Consider the following 25,778-nt stretch of genomic DNA (forward strand, 5'->3'; position numbering starts at 1 on the left):
CAACTCTAGGAAACTATTACAGAAGGGAAGAGTTCAGTAAGATTCTGGGTGGTGTTGGATTTATCATGTTGAGAAATATGGAAGTAATCAGAATTCCAGTAGGAAGAAGTTCCTGAAACTTAGTTGCTGCTTATTGCCCACCCTTTAGAATACGCATGAGACATAGTCAATAAAAGTGAAGACTAGACCAAATTTATTAATCTTTCTTAGAGTTGAAGACATACGAAGAGAAGGATGGAAGAAAAGGATGAAAATTAGAGAATAAATGTCAAAAGATTTGCTAAGGTATTTGGCCAGATAAATTGCTTCATCTGGATCACCAATCTAGTGTTTCTTTATGTGCTAGACTAAAGGTAGCTTTTAGGCTTTCTTTATATTAACTTATTTTTAACCAAAATATATAACTATTTTACATGTTTCTAGTAAAGGAAATATTCATGTGAATAGCCCGTCTATAATATATACTTCTATATTTATGAGCTTAAAATATGCTGTTATAAACATTTTAATAAAGTATATAAGTAAGCATTTCTGTAATTCAATCCTATAATGTATTTTTACTTCACCTAAATGGAAGTAGAGGGAAAGAAAAAGCAAGTAATCTGGTTATATTGCTCCATGTCTTTGCTACTTTACTATTTACATTCTGTTCTTTAGACACTGTAATAATAATATTCACACAGTTTATGTTAGTACAAGACCAGAGTGAACACTCTTTCTGTGAATTGTCACACTTTGATGGTACCCAGACTGTGAGTGGACGGTGGAATCTGCTACTGTCCGCCATAATTTACTAAGACAGGTCCTAAAATATATAGTAATAAGGTGGGAACAGATGCTTATTTTCAAGAACTGTGAAGAGTCTGACATTTTTACCCTAATTGCAAACAAGCAGTTTAGCCTGCCATAGCTTCATGCTTGCTGTCAGAAGACAAGAGATTCTTGGGTTAGAAACAAAGGACTTTATTACTAATGATGGCATTAGCAAGTAGCATAAGATTCATGCTTGTGTCGATTCCACTTAGATCCACCCTCCAAGATATGGAGTGGGCCAAGTAGATGTGGACACAGTAGATTTGTGTCACAGCTGAGGAGCTCTGAGCTTGGGAAATTCCAATCTTTTATAATGAATTTCAAGCAAACTTGCTCAACCTTTGCCTCAGAGGAAGACATTACTTTTGTATAGTAGACAATAAACAAACCTGCTCTCTGCTCCAGTGGAAGACACCATCTCTATCTCCCAAACTGCTTACTATACAAACATTCTTGAAAAGCTAGCCCATAATGGAAATTAGTGCCTCTTCTCCTGACAGGAAAAACATGAGAGAGATCCATAGAGAACTGTCTTCCAAGTTTCATGTTTGCACATAGTTGTAGAGAAAAAAATCTAATACTTAGAAAGTAGCCAAAAAATTGTCTGAGAAAACTCTATTTTTTTTTAGATAAGTTTCTTCATGATGAAAGAACATACAGATTGAACTGATATTTTCATTTTTGTGTAATTTGGATCAAAATAGTTCATTTTTCTTTGTGTAAAATGCATATAATTTATTACATTTATAGATGGTAATGGGCAGAGTCACATAATGATTAAAAAGTGATCCAATTAAGATGTTGTGTGAAAATATATTTTCTAAATGAATGTTCAGTGCAATAAAAACTTACATGAAGTTAATTTTTATTAACTTCTAAGCCATACATTGGTAAGCATTGTTAAGGAACTTAGGACATTGACGTATGTTAGATTTCTAAATTCAGATAGTTTTGTAGACGAGCAGGAATTAGAAGTGAAAATATTCCATCTGGGAGCATATTGTTGGTTAATAGTTGATTCCTGATGGTTAGTCTGCAAAGATGTAATAGTTCACATGGATCTTTGTATCTTGTTGAAGGAATGTAATCAAACCAATTTGAAATAATTGGACGTCTTCCTAAACTCAGCTGTGTCTGAAGAAAAGCAAAATATTTTACTTTTGTAATGTTTTGTAATTTGGATTGGTCCAAATTATTAACACTTGTTTTTAAATTTAGAAAATAGACCATAAATTTATAAAACCCTTATAACTTTTTTCCAAAGCATTTTTACTTGAGGCAAGTATTTTATTCCCATTTTTTTTCACAAGGATAAACTTTAAATAATCTATATGTCTAAGGACACAAGGCAAAATTTTTTTACAACTATGAATCCGATCAAGTTTTTAATTTTAGTTGGATTGCACTTATATTTTATCAACTTCTTCCTGAAGAGTGGTTATGGTCAACTTTGCTATATAGAATTATCTGGGAGACTGTAAAAAATACCAGTTCTCAGGTCCTACTCCACAAATTCTGATTCAACTAGTCTGGGGTTGGACACAGACAATGAAGTCCTAAAAGTTTCCAAGGTGATATCAACTATTGTAGAGTAATGCTTCCTACACAAGAAAGTCTGACAGGAGGCCTGTCCAAATGAAAAGATGTCTTTTAAAGGTTTAGAAAGGCATCTTTTACAATATTTAATATTAGGGGTCAAATGTTAATAGATTGACTTAGGAGGAAAAAACATTACTGTATTACAGAAATATTCTCCACTAGAACATATACTCCACAGGCTACATGATACTATTGTTTATCTATTACATATATAATGCATTCATTATTCAATTATTTAACTATTAAAGAATATATGCTTAGCATTGTGATAGGTGCTTGGGATAATTGCTAGTGTAGGTAAAACAGACACAGCCTCTGTGCTTACAAGACTCCTGGTGTAGAGGTAGAAATATCTAAACATATATTTACAATAAAATATATGTGCTGCGATAGGGAAAACTAGTGAGAAGTGTGGAAATGCAGAACAGAGGCATTTAAAGTGTTCTTTAAGCAGTTTTAATGCTATTCTTTATCTTCTTGCTCAATGCTATTTTACTTTATTAAACTGCAATTGATTGGAACCCAGCTATACATTTTTCGCCACTTAGGCAGATGATTTTGGTAAACTCACTCTATCCTAGTGCTTTTCTACTAGGGTTGTATCTCAGGAATAGCATTCATGGAACTGGTTGAGAATTGATATGTTCTGTAACAATTATGCAGAATTAATACTGGACCAAGGACAAGCAAGTTTCTGAAAATGCAAAAAAAAAAAAATTGTTTTAAAAATGGGCTGCCAAAATAATTTGATAAATTTGCTTTGCTTACAGTTGGCTCAGGCATTCATATTCACTGCTGAGGCATTAAAGAAAAAAAATAGTAGAGTTATATCTCTTATGAGTTTATTTCTGATGTCACACCATTAAAGATTAGGGGAACTACTGGATTCCTTGTTGATTTTATTGGTTTAAATTTATAGGGGTAGCTTTCTCTCTATTAAACGGACTTATTTCTTGCTACTAATGGGCATAATTCAATTTGATGCTGACACTTGCAGTTCATTTTGACAGGGTACCCTATATGCTGTTAATTGTTTTCTCTAAATTTGATTTATTCCAGAAACCTTATTATTAAGAAGGTCTCCACATTTCTGAGGGATAGATATTTTCACTTGAACAAATATTTTAAGCCTTTATTTATATTTTTATAATACTTGATATTGCTTTGAGAACTTGAATGGAAGAAATCTGTTTTTTTACATATGATTGTACTTGTGGGGAGAAATGTAACCCTTATTTTGAAATATTCTGTTGGAAAGGAGGTCTGTTAAATTTTTTTATTTAGTTTTTAAAGGACAGAGACATCTTAAACAGTTTTAAAAATGTAATTAGGATATTATATATATATCTACTTAATACTAAAATGAACTATACATACAACTTAATTTTCTTTCATATTTCTAAAAATGTAAGAAGTAAAGGACTGTTTGAGATTTTCCCTATTATTTTTATTAATATATACTCAATGATCTGTCACTGGACATATTCTGTAAATTAAAAATTAACTGTATTCTTTCCTTTACAGTTTAATCTTAAGATTCACTAATATTTGAGCCCTTTTTTTTAAAAAGTAGTTTTCTTACCTTTATTTCTTTGACTGAAATGACAGAAAGCACTCTGGAACATAGTACCAAACATGTTTTGGCATCTTCATGGATGTCAGCCAATTCACGATCAACCATTACTCTTACTCTTGAAGGGTAGAGTACTATCGTTAAGACAATGTTGATAGGGTTTTTTTCTCTTTCTAAGATTCCATATTGCAGTAGTATTTTGAAGATATTAGACTGTCTTGTCTGAGCTACATAAAAGAGAGGTGTGATGCCACTTAATGGACTTGGACAGTATACTGGTGTGAAAGTTCTGTGAATTAAACAAAAAAAACCTCATTGGATATAGAATTAAGAAATGTGACAAACACTTTATCTTGCTAGTAATGGGAAAATAATAGTATTATCTTAAGTGTTAAATGTCTTAAATGTAACTTTATATGTTTCTTTTTTTTTTTTTTTTTTCGAGTTAGAGTTTCCCTCTTGTTGCTCAGGCTGGAGTGCAATGGCATGATCTCCGCTTATCTCAACCTCTGCCTCCTGGGTTCAAGCGATTCTCCTGCCTCAGCCTCTTGAGTAGCTGGGATTACAGGCATATGCAACCATGCCCAGCTCATTTTGTATTTTTAGTAGAGACAGTGTTTCTTCATGTCGGTCAGTCTGGTCTCAAACTCCCAACCTCAGGTGATCTGCCTGCCTCAGCCTCCCAAAGTGCTGGGATTACAGGCGTGAGCCCCTGTCCCCAGCCTATATATTTCTTAAAAGGAGTTTTCCACTCTATGAATCTAGACCAAACTGAAGGTTAAAAGAAAACTCCTACCAAACACTGAAACCCCATTTATGTTGTAAAGATAAACAAAACCAATTTATAATATATGTAAAGTGTTTACTTTTAGTCATAGCAATTCTAGTTGAGAAATCTATACAGCTTAGGACAGTATTACAAAACTGATGTAGCTCTGGAAAAAATAAAATGGAAAAGAAGGACAGAACTTTTTGATTTAACTTTATTAATAGAAAGAATTATGTGATCATTTGCATATCTTTTTGTTTTTGTTCTTCTTGATCATGTACCAGACATGAGCTTGAATTGAGTTTGGAGATTAGAAAAGGAATAAATACAACTATCTTAATTCTACATTTTTCACTCTAATAAAATTAGAGTTGGTTGGGCTTAGGAAATGTAAATTATAATGAGAACCATATCAGGTCCCTCAAGGGCAGAATTTTTTTCTTGAGTAAAATTTTGAGTCTGCTCTGAAATCTTGTTTTCCCTAGAGTGTCACATGATGGCTAGACTTAAAAATTTCTCTTCCCTTATGATGGAAATGAAAACTTCATTTTTTAAAATGCTATATACTTCTTGCAGTTGTTTGATTTAATAGACTTTTATGCTGTTATTTTGGTCAGAGTAAATATTATTGTGGTGTCGTTGACCACAGGGGATTTTATGTTAGCAAGCCATAATTTTGCCAAATAATATGGTTTTTAGGCTAATGAAAGGGAAATTTTATTAATGATTTTTGTCTGTAGAATTCTCTTGACTGGCCTAATAAAATACTGCAGGGCAGTACACGAAGCATAAATACTGGTTTTAGGCAACTACTCAGAGCAAGGAAAGTCTTATGCAAAAAGGGGAACTTTAAGACTACATATATAGTACTTAGGTAAAATGGGAGGCAGCATGGTATAATGGTATAAACAGTAGAGACAAGTGTTCTAGGTTCCAAGGTTTGACTCTGAATTGGCTGTGTGATTGTTGGGCAAGTTGGCCTCTTTACATCCGTTTCCAAAAGCATTTATGTACTCATTTGCTCATTCCTTCATTACCTAATTTATTTAACACTTGCTTGCCTAGAGTGTACTAAGGAGTAGATACACAGAGATGAAAGATATAGTTCTTGACTATTACCATCTAGTAAGGAAAACACAAGAAATTGTATTAATACAATACAAGGTGATAATCACAATGATAGAAGCATGCTCAGGGTACTATAGAAGCACTGAGGAGGGGTACTTAACTCTATCTGAAATAGTCATTTCCTATAGGTTATCCAGAAACTAAGATTTGAAAGATTAGTAGGTGTTTTCCAATAAAAAGATTCGAAGGAATGTTTTAGGCACAAACATAAACTAGCATTGGAGGATTGCTATACCAGAACTAGCTATAGAAGATAAATGTTTTGTAATAGATGAGCTTTTTTCAAGTTGTTTTTGAAGAATCTGACAAAACTAAGAAAAAAGAGTTTTTCTGGTGGAAGTCCTAGAGCCCTTATCCCTACTAGTTCCTCATTCAGGTCTCCAAAAGTGTAGTTGGAAAGTCACTGGACCAACTAGTTTATCTCCAAAGCTTCACCAAACTCTGAAATGCCAGGATTTTGTAATTTAAAAAATAGTGATGTGTAGTGCAAAGTAACATTTTAGAAATCAAGATGCAGGTTTTTGTCATAACTCTGTCACTGGCACTATACATACATATACATATATATACACACATATGCACACACATATAGAAAGAGAGAGAGGATATTTCTGTGTGTACGTATGTATAAATGTGAGTATGTATTATTTCCTCTCTCTCTCGTGGAATCATCTCCAGACCAATAATGTCCTGGGCATGTCATCTTTTTTACAAATACTTCCAACACATGGAGAACTTCTAAACTACGTATCTTTCTATATTACCTATCATTGGTAAGCAGTTTCCCAAACTGCCACTGCATCCAGGTCTTTCCCATTTCTTTGCTTTGTATATGTTCTTCTCCCCCGCCTTTTTTTTTTTTTTTTCTTTTCCAATTCTACGATAAGTCTAACTCATCTTTATGAGACCTTGTCTAATAAACTCTTTTGTGAAGTCTTCTTTGATTACCCAGATATATCTCACACTCCTCAGGGCACTTTGTACCTAACTACATTAAATTTGATCTTTTGGAAAACTTATTTAACACCTCTAAACTTTCATTTTCTCATCTTCAAAATAAATGGATAAGCAGAACAATTTACAAAATTGTAAGCTCGTGAAAGACAATAATTTCAACTTAGTTGACTACTACATATTTAAGTGCCTAGAACAATGCTTGGCCCATATTAGGCACTCAAATATTTGTTCATTGAACTTTTTTTACTGAAAATTTTGACTATATATGTGATAGTAAAAAATTCCTTGAATTTATCCTGTAGCTTTCAGACCTAACAAGATTTTTGTTGATGTGTAATCACTTAAACTTTTCAAAGGCAATTTAATGTATTCGTGTTGCTTGTTCTTAAGAAAATATTTCACTTAAGAACCTTATAAGTATGGGAATTCTGGAGACTCAGAGGCAAAATATACCATAAGTGGTCATTATTAAGATTTTGAGATATTAGTTGATTCCAAGATACTAAGATTGACATTACCTTTAGAAGATACTGAATGAATACTGAAAAATGTTGAAAACATGACTAAAACTCAAATAGGTTTAAAATGAGGTTTAAAAATCTAATCTGTACCCAAATGACATATGATTAATCCTCATGTTTAAAGAGTATATTACTGTAAACCAGAATTTGCTTAATCTGTACTGACAGTTAATTATAGCAGTACTTATATGGATGAAGTGCAGCAAGCAAAGCAAGAATTAGTTTTTAAATGTGAGGTTAATGAACTGAACCTTTGGTATCTGAAAAACCTGTCATAATGCTTATGAAATGGGGCATAATATTTCCATATAGACATGCAGAGAATGGTTCAGTTTTTAGCTATAATTATTTCTAATTTTTCCCCTTCTCATTCTCCTTCAATTTCTAACTGAAAAATTTGATAGGTGCTTCTCCAGAATAATTTTATGTGTGTGATATTTCACACAGTTGTCTTTCTTAAAACTATGTTTTCCTTTTACTCAGTTGGGCTAGTCTCTCCAAGTTACCCATTTATCTCTTTGGCTATTTCTCCTCAACTATCTTTCACTGGCTCCTCTTCCTCTGCCCTCGACATCTAAGTAAATATGCATGGCCTTTAGACCAACTTTATTTGACTATTCCCAGGCAATTTTATTTATGATCATAACTTCAGTCCCTGTCCATTTATTTATTTCAACAAATATTGAATGCATACTATATGCCAGGAACTGTTTTAGGTGCTTGGGATATATCCGGAAACAAAATGAAGATCCCTACTCTCTTGCTTATATTACAGTGATGATTAACAACAATATAGCATGAACATAGTAAACAAGCACATTTTATGTTAGAAGGTGATGAGTGCTTGGAAAAAAGAATAAGTCGAGCAGAATAAGAAATATGGATATGCTATGGTCGGGTACAGTCAGGGCATCTTTAAATATTAAATAAGATGATGGAAGAGTAAATCTTTGAAAAGTGGCATTTGAACAAAGACCAGAAGGAGGCGAGGAAGTTAAGCATTTGGATATTTCAGGGCCCTATGGCGGGAGAGTGTGCCTGGAGTGATGAAGGAAGAATAAGGGAACCAGTGTGGCTGAAAGAGGACAGAGGTAATGGGATGCCACGTTATTTAGAGCCTTAAGGATCACTGTAAGAACCTCACCTTTTACTCTAAACCAAAATGACAAGTCATTGGAGGTTTTGAATAGAAGGGTAATGTGATCTGCCCTTTGTTGAGAATTTGTTAAAGAAGGAAGGAAATCACTTAGCTTGAAACATAGTAGTGGAGACAGCCAGATGCTTTATATTATTTGCAGGTAGAACCAACAGATATCCTAACATAGATGTGAGATGTAAGAGAAGATTAAGGATGGCACTGTATATCTAGCCATGTACTGCACATCTCTACCTCGATATCCATTAGGCAGTGCAAACTCATGTGTCCAAAACTGATTTTATAGGTTTTTAAAAAATATTTTACCTTGATAAGTTTGTGGTATGACCATTTTGGCGGGCTGAATGATGGCCCCTCAGTATGACAAATAGGATTTTGCAGATATGATGAAGATCTTGAGGTGGGAGATTAACTAGGCGTGCCCAATGTAATTGCAAGAGTCCTTATAAGTACAGAGAATGCTGGAAGGAGAGTCAATGAATAAGATTATGACATTACAGTGTTAGCTTTGAAGATGAAGAGGCCATCAGTCAAGGAATGTAGATGGCCTCTGAAAGCTGGCAAAGGCAAGGAAACAGATTCTTCCCTAAAACCTCCATAAGGGACCAGGCCTACTAACAATTTGATTTAGCTCTATAAGACTTATTTTGGACTTTTGAACTCTGGAACTATAAGAACTAAACTATAAATTTGTGTTGTTTTAAGACACTAAGCTTGTGGCAATTTGTTGCAGCAGCAACAGGAAACTAATACAACTTTCAACCACTCTCAAAATTTAGAAATTTGAAGTTTAACTCTTTCTTCTCTTAGATCTTCCAATTCTGATCACTTACCGTGTCTTGTTATTCTATCTAAAAATCTCTCTCCTTTCTCCCACTGCTACTGTTTTAGTTTAAGTTCTCATTATAATTTACCTGAACAGTTGTAGTATCAAAGGGCGACCAGAAGTTGGGAGGGATGTTGGCCGAGCAGAATTAGTTCTCCCCTCAAAACTATTATAAATACACATGCAAACTAAGTACACACACTTTGCATGTTATGCAAATTCAGCCTCAGGGATCTTCTCTAACCACTTCGTTTTAAAAAAATTAGATCACTTTCCCCCAACTCTTCCTGCATAGAACATTATACTTGGAGTGCTTGAGTAGTCTACTAACTAGTTTCCCGGCCATAGCTGCAGCCTATTTTCCCAAAATCCAGTCTTCAAATGGGGCTGATGAATCTTTTTAATTCCACAAGTTGACTTTCACTGGCCAGGCATTATTCATGGTGTAAATTTCATCTTCCTCAGTCTGGCCTACAAAATCCTTCCTTCTTTCAATTCCAGTCTTCATTTCTCTTACTACCTGATTCCTATCTCACTCTCTAGCTATTACTAAACTGCTTTTAGTCATAGGATACAACAATATTGTTTGTATCTCCCTTAGTTTCAGTCATCCTCCTTCTATATAGACTATGTGTCTTGTAGAGAAAGAAAGAAAAAACTCTTTGCTATCTTTTAAAAATCAGTTTAAGACATCATCTATTCTATTGAGCCTTCTCAGATACCTACTCCTCCCTAATGGTGTTAACAATTTCCTTCTCTGCTCTCTCTACCTGTACATGCTTCTATTTTTGTACCTAGAGTGTGTTTATAATTGCTGTTTACATTTATGCCTCACTTACTAGTATATGAGCTCTCTAAAATCAGAAAATATGTCTACTTTGTTTTTGTATCCCCAATAAATAACATAGTGTCTGGCACTTAGAAAATGCTTAATATTTATTATTGTTATTTGAATGGAATGATATCTTCTCCCTTTAGCCACCTACAATCTGTCACACTGTGGCATTTAGATGATTTTTGCAGGTTTGTGGTGAAAATGAACAAACCTAAGTTTCTTTCCCTTGTTAATTCTATCTCCTCTCCTCCAGGGAGATATAATAGGGAAATTATCAAATTAGAGTGTAAACAAGGGAGGATGACCAAAGAATGATGTTGTCAAAGTAAAGAACAACAGATAATAGGAAATATGGGGTATTCATTATGAGGACATAATAGGTGTGTTCAAATATTTGAGAAGTTTTCGTGTAGAAAAGAGTTAGCAGACTGATCTTTATAGCTACAGGGGCGGGGTTGGAGAAATGCAAGACTTCAGTGCAGTACAGGAAAGAAGAATCAAATAAAACTGTTTCAAAATTCACTTACTCACTCAGCAAAATCCTGATTGAGCAGTTGCTATGTATCTGACATAGTTCTACACACTCTATCTGCGAGGATAGATCGTGAGCAAACCAATGAAAAAAGGAACAACAGGCCGGGCGCGGTGGCTCAAGCCTGTAATCCCAGCACTTTGGGAGGCCGAGACGGGCGGATCACGAGGTCAGGAGATCGAGACCATCCTGGCTAACACGGTGAAACCCCGTCTCTACTAAAAATACAAAAAACTAGCCGGGCGAGGTGACGGGCGCCTGTAGTCCCAGCTACTCGGGAGGCTGAGGCAGGAGAATGGCGGGAACCCGGGAGGCGGAGCTTGCAGTGAGCTGAGATGCGGCCACTGCACTCCAGCCTGGGTGACAGAGCCAGACTCTGTCTCAAAAAAAAAAAAAAAAAAAAAAAAAAGAAAAAAGGAACAACAGTAGACAAGCAGGTCAGTGATCAGCAGGTGCAGAACATTAAAGTAAAATAATATAATGACTGAGTGGCTTCTTTAGATTGTGTGAGTAGGAAAGGCCTCTTTGAGAAGATGATATTTATACTGTGACCTAGCTGATGAGGAGGAAGACCCAAGTGAATAGATTTTCGGACAGAGGGAGTGTATTATGAGGCCTTATGGCAGGAATGAACTTGAAGATGTTCAAGAAACAGAAAGGTTTGTGTGGCTGGAATATAGTGTTCAAAAGGGAGAGTAATATGAGATTGGGTTTCGTAGAAATACAGAGTGATCTTTCATATAGGGTTTTTTAAAAAGGGGGTATTGTTTGAATTCTATATCCCTTGTATAAAATCATTGTAGTGGAAAAACTGGAGGATTTTAACTATGGTTGATATGAGCCATTTTGTGTTTTTAAAAGGTCACTCAGGCTTCTGAGTCAATAACAGATTACAGGAGTTGACAGGGAAGAGTGGAAGCTGGATGACTCTTTAAAAGTCTATTCCAGTTTTCTATGCAAGAGGTGATGGTGGGTTCACCTAGATTTGAAATGGAAGAGATGAAAGGAGACGAAAAGAAATAGAAATGATTGGGATATATTTTGGAGATAAAAGGACTTACTGATGTGTTGAAGCAAAGGAAAGAATCAAGAATAAATCCTAGATTTCTGCCTTGAGCCACATGGTAGAGAAACAGGTACTGTTAATCAGGGGTTGGGGGGAATTCTGGGGAAGGAAAAGGTTGGCAGAAAGGGGGGTGCATTAGATCAGTATTCTGCTTTGTTTCTATTCAGTTTGAGATGCCATGTGGCAATGTCAATTAATTAAATATAGAAGGAGTTCAGAGCTCAGAGGCAAAGTCAACACTGGGGATAAAGATTTGAGAGTCATTGACATATACATCATATTTAAAGTCATGTGACTACATATATTATATATATTCAGTTATATATACAACTACTTATATAGTTATATAACTATTATGACTAGTTATGTATTTATATAACTAGTTATGTTTATATTAATTTTAGTTATATATATAAAACATATATAACTATGTATAACATGTATATATATGTATGTATAACTATATATATAACTATATATATATAACTATATATATAACACTAGGAAAAACAAGGACCCCAAGGCAAAGGAATGGTTTACCTCAGGAAGTAGTTAACTCACGACTACTAGAATTGTTTAAGAAGAGACCAGTGAGCATCAACCAGTGATGCCCTACAGAGGGTTGCTGTCCAGGGTAAAGGTCTGCTAATGAATTCTTAGGCTGCATCCAAATTTAAAATTCTATGATTCTGAAAAGTTCAAATGATGTTGCAATCCATAGAATTGGCCTGTAATGGATTTTACATTTATGCAAATGATGTTGCGATCCATAGAATTGGCCTGTAATGGGTTTTACACAGATACAATGGATGCATCTAAGTTGAAATTTATTAATTTTAAACCTGTCTTAAGACAGTTGTTAATAGCACTCTATCATGTTCCACTGTGTTTCTCTGTTTCATTTTCCTTACAGCTTTCTCCTCTCTGCTTCCATTTTTAATTTTAAAAAATGTATTCTCTCTCCCTCTGTTTGACTCAATTTTTCTTTCCCATGGGCCTTCCAGGGCTATAGACAGGCACTTTTTAGCCCAGCTAGTGACAGTTAGCTTTAGAAGATTTGCTGATTTCTGCTGTAATTACAAATATAATGGTTACTTAAAACACAAAGTACTGTGTGGTAGTTTTGTTTATTGTTGTTTCCAAACCACAGCTATCAGTTCATGTACTTTAGTAATCATTAAGTAATGAAATCTAGTGGTTCTCCAATACCATAGGATACACAATCAGGGAAAAACTCTGCTTTAGGCAGAACCTAAATTGGTTTAGTCTTTAACTGATCTTGTCAATTTTGTTTTTCATTGCATACATGCATTTATCATTGCACCTAGTACAGAGCTGCATACATAATAATATGATTAATAAATATTTTGCTGAATGAATGAACACATGAATGTTTTATTCAGATGAATATCTAAAACTAAAGAATAAATTAAGGTTAGTGCAAACTAGGTAACTTTAAAATCTATATTACAGGCGCTACAAAGAGGATACACTGGAGATTTTATTTTCATAAGATCCTCAGTAGTATGCATTAGGTAGATTGACATGTGAAGACAATAAAAATTTGGTTCTATTATCGATAGCATCAGGTACTTGACCTTCATTGTGCTCAAATTTGGAGAATTTGGAGTCCAATTTATCAACGTTTAACACACAAATAGGGAACTATTGTGTTTAATAAGTATTACTATGTGAATATTTGTGCATATTCCCAATTGTACTTTGAAAGTCAGCTTATAAACATATACAAATATAATAGGAGATCATAGTATTACACAATATAGTGTCTCTGTTTAGTTAGAGAAACATGTTGTTTAGCACTAACATGTAAGCTGTGTAGAGCAGAATCACTAATGATTTATTGGTACATAATAATTTACATATAAATTAAAATGCAATACATAATGAAGGAGTGAAGGAGTGAACAACTGGTCAAGCAATTAGGTGAGAATTCCTTACTTCACATATAGCCACTATACATGTTAATTTTAGAAAAAAGAAGCACTCTACTCTCCTAAAGATAAATTTTCTTGTTCTATAGTGAAAATGTATGAGATTATTACCTCCATATCAGTGCCAGGTTACAACTTCTGTCTTGAACATAGTCTTTTGTCTTCTTGAGAAGTAATTCCACAAAGTCAGGATTACCTTTTCTGGCAAAAACCCAGTACAGAATTGTATTCACACATATTTCAGTAAAGTCGAGGTTAAAACTTACTTCAAAACGGTATCCTGATTTTTCCACAAATGCAATGTAATCTGTGAGTAGTGCGTCAAAACCATCCAAATCCACATATCTCAGAATTTTGGCCAGTGATCTGTAAATCCTTGGTTCATAACAGTGATATCCCCACTGACCCAAAAACTGTAGGGAGGGTCTTTTAACAATTTTGTCAAGGAGATTGCAGAATATATTGCTCCTTGGACAAGAAGTCTTACGACATAATTTAGTAGATTTACTCATTGTTACTTATAGCAGCAGTATAGAAATAAAATCAGAGGTAAGCATACTGTAATCCTCCAGTTACATATTTTGATAATGTGGTAGGCTTTACTTCACAAACAGAAGTGCCCTTTAAACTGTAACCAGAAAAAATAAATATTACCACAAAGTACTGGATGACATCACAATAGGTGGAGATTCCTCCACAATAGGTAGAGGTCACCAGCATAAGTCAGAGGGGATATTATATGTAACTGGTAACATTTGAAAGAGACATATTGGACAGAAATGGCAAACGTGAAAGCTAAGATACAATATATTTAATTTTCTAAGAATTCAGTTGAGGGTAGTCTGCATTGTTTCTCAAGTTCTGCATGTTTCTTCAGTAGACTACATAATAGTAATAAACAGATTGATTATCCTTTGTAAGCTATTATGTAAGCAGACAACGATTGCTAGAGTGAATAAATTCAAGTGTTGTTCTCATGTTCTGCGTGAATACTGTATGCTCTCGCTTAATCCTCACCAGTTATTTCCCCTATCTTATAGTTGAGGAAATTGAGGCTTACACAGATAATTTTTTTGTTGTTTTTTGTTTTTTGAGACAAGGTCTCACCCTGTCACCCAGGCTGGAGTGCAGTGGTATGATTATGGCTCACTGCGGCCTTGACCTCCTGGGCTCAAGCTTTCTCTCACCTCAGCTTCCCAAACAACTGGGACTACAGGCATGCACCGCCATGCCCAGCTAATTTTTGTATTTTTTGTAGAAACAGAGTTATGCCATGTTGGCCAGGCTGGTCTTGAATTCCCGAGCCTAAGTTATCCCCCTGCCTCAGCCTCCCAAAGTGCTAGGATTACAGACTTGAGGCACTGTGCCTAACTAAGGCTTACATAGGTTAAGTAACTTGCCAATATATTCATTCCCAAAGAGAAAGAATGTCATGCAATATTAACCAAAATTTAAAAACTTTGTTTTAGATTTTTGTTGTTGTTGTTGAGACAGTGTCTCACTCTATTGCCTCAGCTGGAGTGCAATGGTGTGATCTCGGCTTACTACAACCTTTGACTCTCGGGTTCAAGCAATTCTCCTGCCTCAGCCTCCTGAGCAGCTTGGATTACAGGTGCGCACCACCACACTCAGATAATTTTTGTATTTTAGTAGAGATGGGGTTTCACCATGTTGGCCAGGCTGGCCTTGAACTCCTGACCTCGTGATCCGCCTGCCTTGGCCTCTCAAAGTGTTGGGATTAGAGACGTGAGCCACTGCATCAGGTCTTTTTTTAGAATTTTAAATTTTACAGAAATTGTTCCCTATAAACCAGGCAGAATGTATACAATTCAGGCATTAAAGGTACGTCAAGTTTGATATGGTGTCCTTGCCCCACTACAATAAAGGGGAAAGATGTTATGGTTGTTTTTATCATTATTCTGTAGTTAATGTTTCAGCCACCTTTTTATACCATTCACAGAGTGATCAGTCTTAACAACCTTGGGTGTATGTATTAGCGTTTTTAAAGGTAATTAAATATATTATTTTTCCTTTTGCATGTTTTTCTTTAAATAGTGAATAATGTCTCTTTAGTAAGAAAAAATTATGCCTTTAGATTTACTATAATATGCATCTACTAATATTGCATTTTATTTTGTAAACTCTAAACTGTCTTTTCCCAGCTGGACAACCTAATTAAACTAACTACATATTGTCATCTTTCTAAAAACCAAGTTTCGTTGTTTTCTTTCACTTTTTCTGTTTTTTTTTTTTTTTAATTAAACTGTTTTACTGATTTTTAATACAATGCATAAAACTTATAAAAAGTTGAAACATTATAGAGCCAGCAACAATTCCTCCCCGAGATAATCATGCTAGCAGTTTTGTGTATAGCCTTTCAAATGTTTTTGCTTATGTGTGTATAAAATTTTGTCTTTTTTAAAAAAAGAATACAGATACCTAATCTGAAAAAAATTTGTCATTCTTATACAAATAGGATAACATTACACATGTCTTGCTCTATGAGTTACTTTTTATTTCTATAACAATGTAGTATTATTACCTTTGTATGACCATATATGGTCATACATGCTAACTCTGTGTCCTGCTTGTTACATATCAGGTACTGTTTTAAGTGCTTTATATATTAACTCCTTTAATTTTTACTTCACAGATAAGGAAGCTGAGATGTACAGCTTAAGTGTCTTTCCCAAGATCATTTGTCTAGTAAGTGATAAAGCTGGAATTTGAACCCAAAGAAAATAGGGCTAGAGACTCTCTCTACTCTCCCCTGGTTCTCCAAAGTGAGCTACCTTTCCATTTTTATGGCTAGTTTATGAAGTGCAGTCATGAAACAAGAGCTCTACAATTGTATGTCAAAAAGCAGAAGATAGATAGTAGGTTAATCCTGCTTTTGGAAAAAAAGTATTCAGAATATACATTAAAGTAATATTAATGTAAATCTGTGGATATGAAAACTTGAGTGATTTTTTTTCTGTTTTTTTCTTTATACTTTCTTGATAATTTGAATATCAGCGTGTTTTTTTTTTAAATTACGAGAAACAAGTCATGCTCACTTTGAAAATAATAACTATAACATAGTAAGTCAAAGCTGTTACTGCATTAGTTCTTTAAAATTCTTAAAAAGTTGGCCGGGCACAGTGGCTCACGCCTGCAATCCTAGCATTTTGGGAGGCCAAGACAGGCAGATCACTTGAGGTCAAGAGTTTGAGAACAGCCTGGCTAACATGATGAAACCCTGTCTCTATTAAAAATACAAAAAAATTAGCTGGCTGTGGTGGTGTGCACCTGTAATCCCAGCTACTTGGGAGGCTGAGGCAGGAGAATGACTTGAACCTGGGATGCGGAGGTTGCAGTGAGCCAAGATCGTGCCATTGCATGCCAGCCCAGGTGACAGAGTGAGTGAGACTCTGCCTCAAAAAAATATATATTTTTAAAGTTATTTTCACTGCTAATATAAACATCAAAAATATATACAGTAGACAACCTACTAATTAATAACACTAGCTAACATGTACTGAGTTCTAGAGTACTTACATTGTACTAGGTGGGTGCTTTATATGCTTTTTAATCATTTAATCATCATAATTTGTTTTATTTTACCCATTTTATGGTTGAGGAATCTGAAGTTTCGATTGGTTAAGCCACTTGCCCAAGGTTATGCAGCTAGTGAGTGGCAGTGATGTGAACCAAAGTTGTATCCACAGTTCATGTTCTTTGCGTTCAGCTGCCTTCAAACTTTGGTATAGCTATAACATCTATACTAGAGTATATCTTATACATTTCATATTTCTAGAAAGCCCTCAGTAAAATAATTAGAAGTCTAATGGCACTGAAATATATTCCATGCTTTAATAAATGTCCTGACTTAAAGAAAGAAAAATGTTACATACATATTTCATACATTATATGCTAATGATTGAGAAAGAATGAGTTTCAACTAAATATCTTACCTGGGCTTTTCAGTACTTAAGATTGCATAACCTAAACATAGATTGAATGTTGGCCTTTATGTGTTGTAAGTAGGCCAAAAGCTATATAGGTCCCAAATGCTGCCTGAAATTTCTACTCACTTATTCTTTTATGTTAGGGCATTTCAGACCTAGTTGTTATACTTGAAATCATTATTACTAACTAATGCTTGAAGTAATTTGTTTTGATTGTATTCCTAAGCCTATAACCTGGCTCGGTGCAGCTACATTTTGTTAATAAGAGGGAAGCATATCAGGAAAATCTGAGTGCATTGATTTACAAATTAGGAAAGCATAAAAGGTGTAGCACAACAGCACTAGACAACTGAAGTAGTCACCTACCTAAGGAGAGATGCCAAGGACAAAGTTGACCAGCTAAGCACTTTCTCCAGAAATGGGATTTATAGGTAAGTCATAGATGAGTGACAGGTTTGTATAGTCTCAGCAAACTACAAAACAAATGTCAGTTAAGAATGACTTTGATGGATTCAGTAGTACAGTTGTTACATAATTATATAAAATTAAGCTTGTAGAAGTTCTATTCTATCTACTCTATAAAGTTTACACAGGTTGAGCATCCCTAATCTGAAAATCCAAAATCCAAAATGCTCCAAGATTTGAAACTTTTGTGGCTTTGATATGACATCAAAAGTGGAAAATTCCACACCTGACATGTTTGCTTTCTGATGATTCAATGTACACAAACTTCATTTCATGCATAAAATTATTTTAATATTGTATAAATTTAACTTAGGCTATATATGTAAAATGTATATGGAACATAAATGAATTTCATGTTTAAACTTGGATCTCATTCCCAAGATATCTCATTATGTGTATGTATGTAAAAATTCCAAAATTTGAAACAAATTCAAAATCTGAAACACTCTGATCACAAGCATTTTGGATTGGGATACTCAGCTTGTATTAGCCCTTTTACCGGGCTTGGCCATTCTCAATACCATTCATGTCTAGTATTGATTCATGTATTTAAAAGAAAATACAAAGCAAAAATATATTTGAGAGAAGAGGAATTTCCTGATTTTTGAAGTATGGGTGGGATCAGTGTGAATTTCCAAAGGCAGAGTATCCATGTCCATGTACATATTATATGATGCCTTGAATATATTTTAATACCTCAATGTCAGCTTTACAAAATATCTTAAGATACATGGCAACCTGGATTTTTACTGTTCTATTCATGAATTGAGACAACCCTCAGGAAACACTTAGACTCATAATTTTGGTTCCCTCAGAACTTTGGCTTGCACAGAGCTACAATGGGTAGATTTGTCTCCACCTCACAGTATCTACTCAAATTTGTAACACAATCTTTAAACTTAATTTTAACTCAATTTTTGAGTTAGAGTGTTTTAAGACATAGCCTTGGCCAACTTTTATGTGAGTTTTCCTTGGGACTATGTCTACCCCTCAGGTTAGTCAGTTGTGGCTAAAAAAGGCAGAAACCACAAAATATCTAGTATTACAGTTAATTTTAAAAATAAACACACAGGTGACTCATATTGAGCATATTGGAAATATGATTACTTGCAGAAAATCGTAAGAACATATGTGAAATTTTGACCCTTTAAAAACAAAATCAAAGGTCTAATCTTTTTAATTTATACTTAAAAGTCTCACCATGCTAGATATCCTAGGATTATGAATTCCTAAAAGCTATTAACAGATTCTTTTATTGTTTGTCACTCTTCTATTGAGCTATGCAAATTTCTTTGAGATAAACACATTTAAGGTAGAAAATACCATCAGAAGTACATTAAAATCCAGACTTCACTTTATGTGTGGAAATCATGTGGTATTTTACCCAAGTAAGAATGGAAGGTTCTTACCTTCTCTCTTCCTCAGGAGAATGTCACCTCTGCCACTTAGGTGTCATTTTTCCGCTTATCTTGCATTGTGGTCAAAGAAACAAATAACATAAAATCTCCCCTCTTCCAAACTTTTAAGTGTAAGCAAATATCTAGGACTTTTTCATTTTGCATGACAAAAACTGTATGCTCATTGATTAGAAACTTCCCATTCCTCCCTCCCCAGCCCCTGGAAATCATCATTTTACTTTCTGCTTTGTTGAGTTTGACTACTTTAGCTACCTCCCATAAGTGGAATCATGCAGTATTTCTTCTTCTCTGGCTTATGTCACTTAGCATAATGTCCTTAAGGTTCATTTATGTTATGGCATATGGCAGGATTTACTTCTTTTTTAAGGCTGAGTAATATTCTGTTGTATATATGTGGCACATTTTCTTTATCCATTCATCTGTAGGTGGATATTTAGGCTGTTTCTACCTCTTGACTATTGTAGATAATGCTGCCACAAACATGAGAGTGGAAATATCTCATTGAGAACCTCTTTTCAATTCTTTTATATAAATATCCAGAAGTAGAACTGCTGCTGGATCATATGGTACTACTCTTTTTAATTTTTTGAATCAATCATTTAAAATCAATCAATGATTTTAAGTGTTAAAATTACCCCTCTATTTGAATAATCATTTTACTATCCTGTTCTATTTTAATATGTGAATCTTCAGTTTGAGCAGTACATCATATAGATAGAGATTTAGAATCTATTTAGTCAAAGGAAGCTTGTGATATAAATTTTAATTCTTTCATCAGTCATCTCCCCCAGCCCTCCTTACTGTTTTCTATGATGGCTGCACAATTTTATATTTCTACCAATAGTGCACAAAGGCTCCAGTTTCTTTATATCCTCAGCAATGTTTGTTGTTCTCTGTTTGTTTTTTGTGTTTTGTTTTGTTTTTTTAAATAATGGCCCATCATAACAGGTATGAGGTGATAGCTCATTGTGGTTTTGAGCCTCTTAACTGGTTTCTGGATATCTAACAAAGATGAAGCACATAACATAGTAATCAGTATTTTAGGGAATTCAAGCATAAAATTATTAGAATCTAGCACTCAACCAGTGGTCAATTGACAGCTGACATTTAAGAGACAGAAAAATCTAAGGGACAAAATAATTACGCATTCTATAGCTTATCCTAACATTTCTGCACTCTTAGATTATCACAAATTAGTTTCCAGATATTTTGTTAAGCCACTGTCGTGTGACTCCTTTTAATAATGGACACTACCTAGTATAATCAATTTTTAAATGAGATATAATTTACATGCTATAAAATTCACTCTTTTAAAGTGTAATGAGCAAAGTTTTTAACCAGAGTTTTATTGAAAAAGCTCCAAATTTTTTTGTTTTCTTTTGAGATACAGTCTTGCTCTGTCACCCAGGCTGGAGTGCAGTGGCATGACCTTGGCTCACTGCAACCTTCGCCTCCCGAGTTCAAGAGATTCTCCTGTCTCAGCCTCCCGAGTAGCTGAGACTACAGGTGTGTGCCACCATGCCCAGTGAATTTTTGCACCATGTTGGCCAGACTGGTCTCCAACTCCTGACTTCAGGTGATCCACCTATCTCGGCCGAGATTACAAGTGTGAGCCATTGCGCCCAGCCCAAATTCTCCAGACTTTTAAATTAACGTGTCTTCTATAATTTGATTCCCTTCCATCTCCTAGAAAAAAAGGATTTGATATTTATTAATAATTCAATGAAGGCATTTCTGTAATAAGCTTAGACAACATTACCCAAGTACATATTTTTGCAATAAAACTGAGTAACTTGAAAATATTGGCAGTTGTCAAGAATTACTTTGGGACTCAGAACATTTTTTATAGCCTCTGTGCTCCTGTGTCAGTAACACAATTGATTTTAAGTGTTAAAATTACTCCTTTATTGGCCGGGCGCGCTGGCTCAAGCCTGTAATCCCAGCACTTTGGGAGGCCGAGGCGGGTGGATCACGAGGTCAGGAGATCGAGACCATCCTGGCTAACACCGTGAAACCCCGTCTCTACTAAAAATACAAAAAAAAACTAGCGGGGCGCGGTGGCGGGCGCCTGTAGTCCCAGCTACTCGGAGGCTGAGGCAGGAGAATGGCGTAAACCCGGGAGGCGGAGCTTGCAGTGAGCCGAGATCGCGCCACTGCACTCCAGCCTGGGTGACACAGCGAGACTCCGTCTCAAAAAAAAAAAAAAAAAAAAAAAAAAAATTACTCCTTTATTTGAATAATCATTTTACCGTCGTGTTCCATATTAATATATGAATCTTCAGTTTGAGCACTGCATCATATAGGTAGAGATTTAGAATCTATTCAGTCAAAGGAAGTTTGTGATATAAATTTTAATTATTTCATCCATCATCATTCTACTTTAGGTTTTAAACTTTGTAAATTTGTCTTACAATCAGTTTACATATACGTGTGTGTGTATAGATATACAGTCATGCATCACTTAACAATGGGGACAGATTCTGAGAAATGCATTGTTAGGCTATTTCATTGTTGTATGACTATCATACAGTGTACTTACAAAAACCTCAATGGGGGCGGGGGGCATGCCCAAGATGGCCGAATAGGAACAGCTCCAGTCTTCAGCTCCCAGCGCGAGCGACACAGAAGACGGGTGATTTCTGCATTTTCAACTGAGGTACTGGATTCATCTCACCAGGGAGTTCCGGACAATCGGTGCTGGTCAGTTGCTGCAGCCCGACCAGCGAGAGCTGAAGCAGGGCAAGGCATCGCCTCACCTGGGAAGTGCAAGGGGGAAGGGGATTCCTTTTCCTAGCCAAGGGAAACTGAGACAAACAACACCTGGAAAATCAGGTAACTCCCACCCTAATACTGTGCTTCACCAAGGGTCTTAGCAAACGGCACACCAGGACATTATATCCCACGCCTGGTCCGGAGGGTCCCACGCCCATGGAGCCTCCCTCATTGCTAGCACAGCAGTCTGAGATCTAACTGCAAGGCATCAGCGAGGCTGGGGAAGGGGCACCCGCCATTGCTGAGGCTTAAGTAGGTGCAGACTGACTCCTCACACCTCACACGGCTGGGTACACCTCTGAGATGAAGCTTCCAAAGCAAGAATCAGACAGCAACACTTACTGTTCAGCAATATTTTATCTTCTGCAGCCTCTGCTGCTGATACCCAGGAAAACAGGGTCTGGAGTGGACCTCAAGCAAACTCCAACAGACCTGCAGCTAAGGGTCCTGACTGTTAGAAGGAAAACTAACAAACAGACAGGACACCCACACCAAAACCCCATCAGTACAGCAGCATCATCAAAGACCAAAGGTAGATAAAACCACAAAGATGGGGAAAAAGCAGTGCAGAAAAGCTGGAAATTCAAAAAATCAGAGCAGATCTCCCCCTCCAAAGGAATGTAGCTTGTCACTAGCAACGGAACAAAGCTGGATGGAGCATGACTTTGACAAGTTGAGAGAGGAAGGCTTCAGTCAATCAAACTTCTCAGAGCTAAAGGAGGAACTATGTACCCGGCACAAAGAAACTAAAAACCTTGAAAAAAGAATGGAAGAATGGATAACTAGAATAATCAACGCAGAGAAGTCCATAAACGAACTGATAGAGATGAAAACCATGACATGAGAACTACATGACAAATGCACAAGCTTCAGTAACTGACTCAATCAACTGGAAGAAAGAGTATCAGTGATTGAAGATCAAATGAATGAAATGAAGTGAGAAGAGAAGTGTAGAGAAAAAAGAGTAAAAAGAAATTAATAAAGCCTCCAAGAAATATGGGATTATGTGAAAAGACCAAATCTATGTCTGACTGATGTCCCAGAAAGTGATGTGGAAAATGGAACCAAGTTGGAAAGCACTCTGCAGGATATTTTCCAGGAGAACTTCACCAACCTAGCAAGGCAGGCCAACATTCAAATTCAGGAAATACAGAGAATGCCACAAAGATACGCCTCAAAAAGAGCAACTCCAAGACACCTAATAGTCAGATTCACCAAAGTTGTAATGAAGGAAAAAATGTTAAGGGCAGCCAAGAGAAAAGTCGAGTTATCCACAAAGGGAAGCCCATCAGACTAACAGCAGATCTCTCAGCAGAAACTCTACAAGGCAGAAGAAAGTGGGGACCAATATTCAACATTCTTAAAGAAAAGAATTTTAAACCCAGAATTTCATATCCAGCCAAACTAAGTTTCATAAGTGAAGGAGAAATAAAACCCTTTACAGACAAACAAATGCTTAGAGATTTTATCAACACCAGGTCTGCCCCACAAGAGATCCTGAAGGAAGAACTCAACATGGAAAGGAACAATGGGTACCAGCCATTACATAAACATGCCAAAACGTAAAGACCATCGATACTAGGAAGAAACTGCATCAACTAATGAGCAAAATAACCAGTTAATATCATAATGACAGGATCAAGTTCACGCATAACAATATTAACCTTAAATGTAAATGGACTCAATGGTCCAATTAAAAGACACAGACTGGCAAATTGGATAAAGAGTCAAGACCCATCAGTTTGCTGTATTCAGGAGACCCATCTCACAAGCAGAGACACACATAGGCTGAAAATAAAGGGATGGAGGAAGATCTACCAAGCAAATGGAGAACAAAAAAGGCAAGGGTTGCAATCCTAGTCTCTGATAAAGCAGACTTTAAACCATCAAAGATCAAAAGAGACAAAGAAGGCCATTACATAATGGTAAAGGGATCAATTCAACAAGAAGAGCTAACTATCCTAAATATATGTGCACCCAATACAGGAGCACCCAGATTCATAAAGCAAGTCCTTAGAGACTTACAAAGAGACTTAGACTCCCATACAATAATAATGGGAGACTTCACCCCACTGTCAACATTAGACAGATCAACGAGACAGAAAGTTAACAAAGATATCCAGGAATTGAACTCACCTCTGCACCAAGTGGACCTAATAGACATCTACAGAACTCTCCACCCCAAATCAACAGAATATACATTCTTCTCAGCACCACATCACACTTATTCCAAAATTGACCACATAGTTGGAAGTAAAGCACTCCTCAGCAAAAGTAAAAGAACAGAAATTATAACAAACTGTCTCTCAGACAACAGTACAATCAAACTAGAACTCAGGACTAAGAAACTCAATCAAAACCGCTCAACTACATGGAAACTGAACAACCTGCTCCTGAATGACTACTGGGTAATAACAAAATGAAGGCAGAAATAAAGATGTTCTTTGAAACCAGTGAGAACAAAGATACAACATACCAGAATCTCTGGGACACATTTAAAGCAGTGTGTAGAGGGAAATTTATAGCACTAAATGCCCACAAGAGAAAGCAGGGAAGATCTAAAATTGACACTCTAACATCACAATTAAAAGAACTAGAGAAGCAAGAGCAAACACATTCAAATGCTAGCAGAAGGCAAGAAGTAACTAAGATCAGAGCAGAACTGAAGGAGATAGAAACACAAAAAACCCTTCAAAAAATCAATGAATCCAGGACCTGGTTTTTTGAAAAGATCAACAAAATTGACAGACTGCTAGCAAGACTAATAAAGAAGAAAAGAGAGAAGAATCAAATAGATGCAATAAAAAATGATAAAGGGGATATCACCACCAACCCCACAGAAATACAAACTACCATCAGAGAATACTATAAACACCTCTACGCAAATAAAGTAGAAAACCTAGAAGAAATGGACAAATTCCTGGACACATACACTCTCCCAAGACTCAACCAGGAAGGTGATGAATCCCTGAATAGACCAATAGCAGGCTCTGAAATTGAGGCAATAATAGTCTACCAACCAAAAAAAGTCCAGGACCAGACAGATTCACTGTCAAATTCTACCAGAGGTACAAGGAGGAGCTGGTACCATTCCTTCTGAAACTATTCCAATCAATAGAAAAAGAGGGAATCCTCCCTAACTCATTTTAGGAGGCCAACATCATCCTGATACGAAAGCCTGACAGAGACACAACAAAAAAAGAGAATTTTAGAATAATATCCCTGATGAACATCAATGCAAAAATCCTCAATAAAATACTGGCAAACCAAATCCAGCAGCACATCAAAAAGCTTATCCAGCATGATCAAGTGGGCTTCATCCCTGGGATGCAAGGCTGGTTCAACATATACAAATCAATAAATGTAATCCAGCATATAAACAGAACCAAAGACAAAAACCACATGATTATCTAATTAGATGCAGAAAAGGCCTTTGACAAAATTCAACA

At 35.7% G+C, this 25,778-nt stretch overlaps 1 protein-coding gene across 1 annotated transcript; it reads right to left on the reverse strand.

Annotated features, from left to right (window-relative positions):
• Positions 1–1,661: 1,661 nt before the first annotated feature.
• ASB17 (ankyrin repeat and SOCS box containing 17) lies at positions 1,662–14,379 on the reverse strand. Its single transcript, XM_025356442.1, has 3 exons — positions 13,839–14,379; positions 3,995–4,274; positions 1,662–1,947 (listed from the first exon to the last, which is right to left on the reverse strand). The coding sequence occupies exons 1-3, from the start codon at positions 14,237–14,239 to the stop codon at positions 1,741–1,743; spliced, it is 888 nt and encodes a 295-aa protein (XP_025212227.1). The 5' UTR covers positions 14,240–14,379; the 3' UTR covers positions 1,662–1,740.
• Between the last annotated feature and the right edge of the window lie 11,399 nt (positions 14,380–25,778).

The sequence above is a fragment of the Theropithecus gelada genome, chromosome 1 (genome assembly GCF_003255815.1).
Source record: "Theropithecus gelada isolate Dixy chromosome 1, Tgel_1.0, whole genome shotgun sequence".
In the NCBI taxonomy this organism is placed as follows: Eukaryota; Metazoa; Chordata; class Mammalia; order Primates; family Cercopithecidae; genus Theropithecus; species Theropithecus gelada.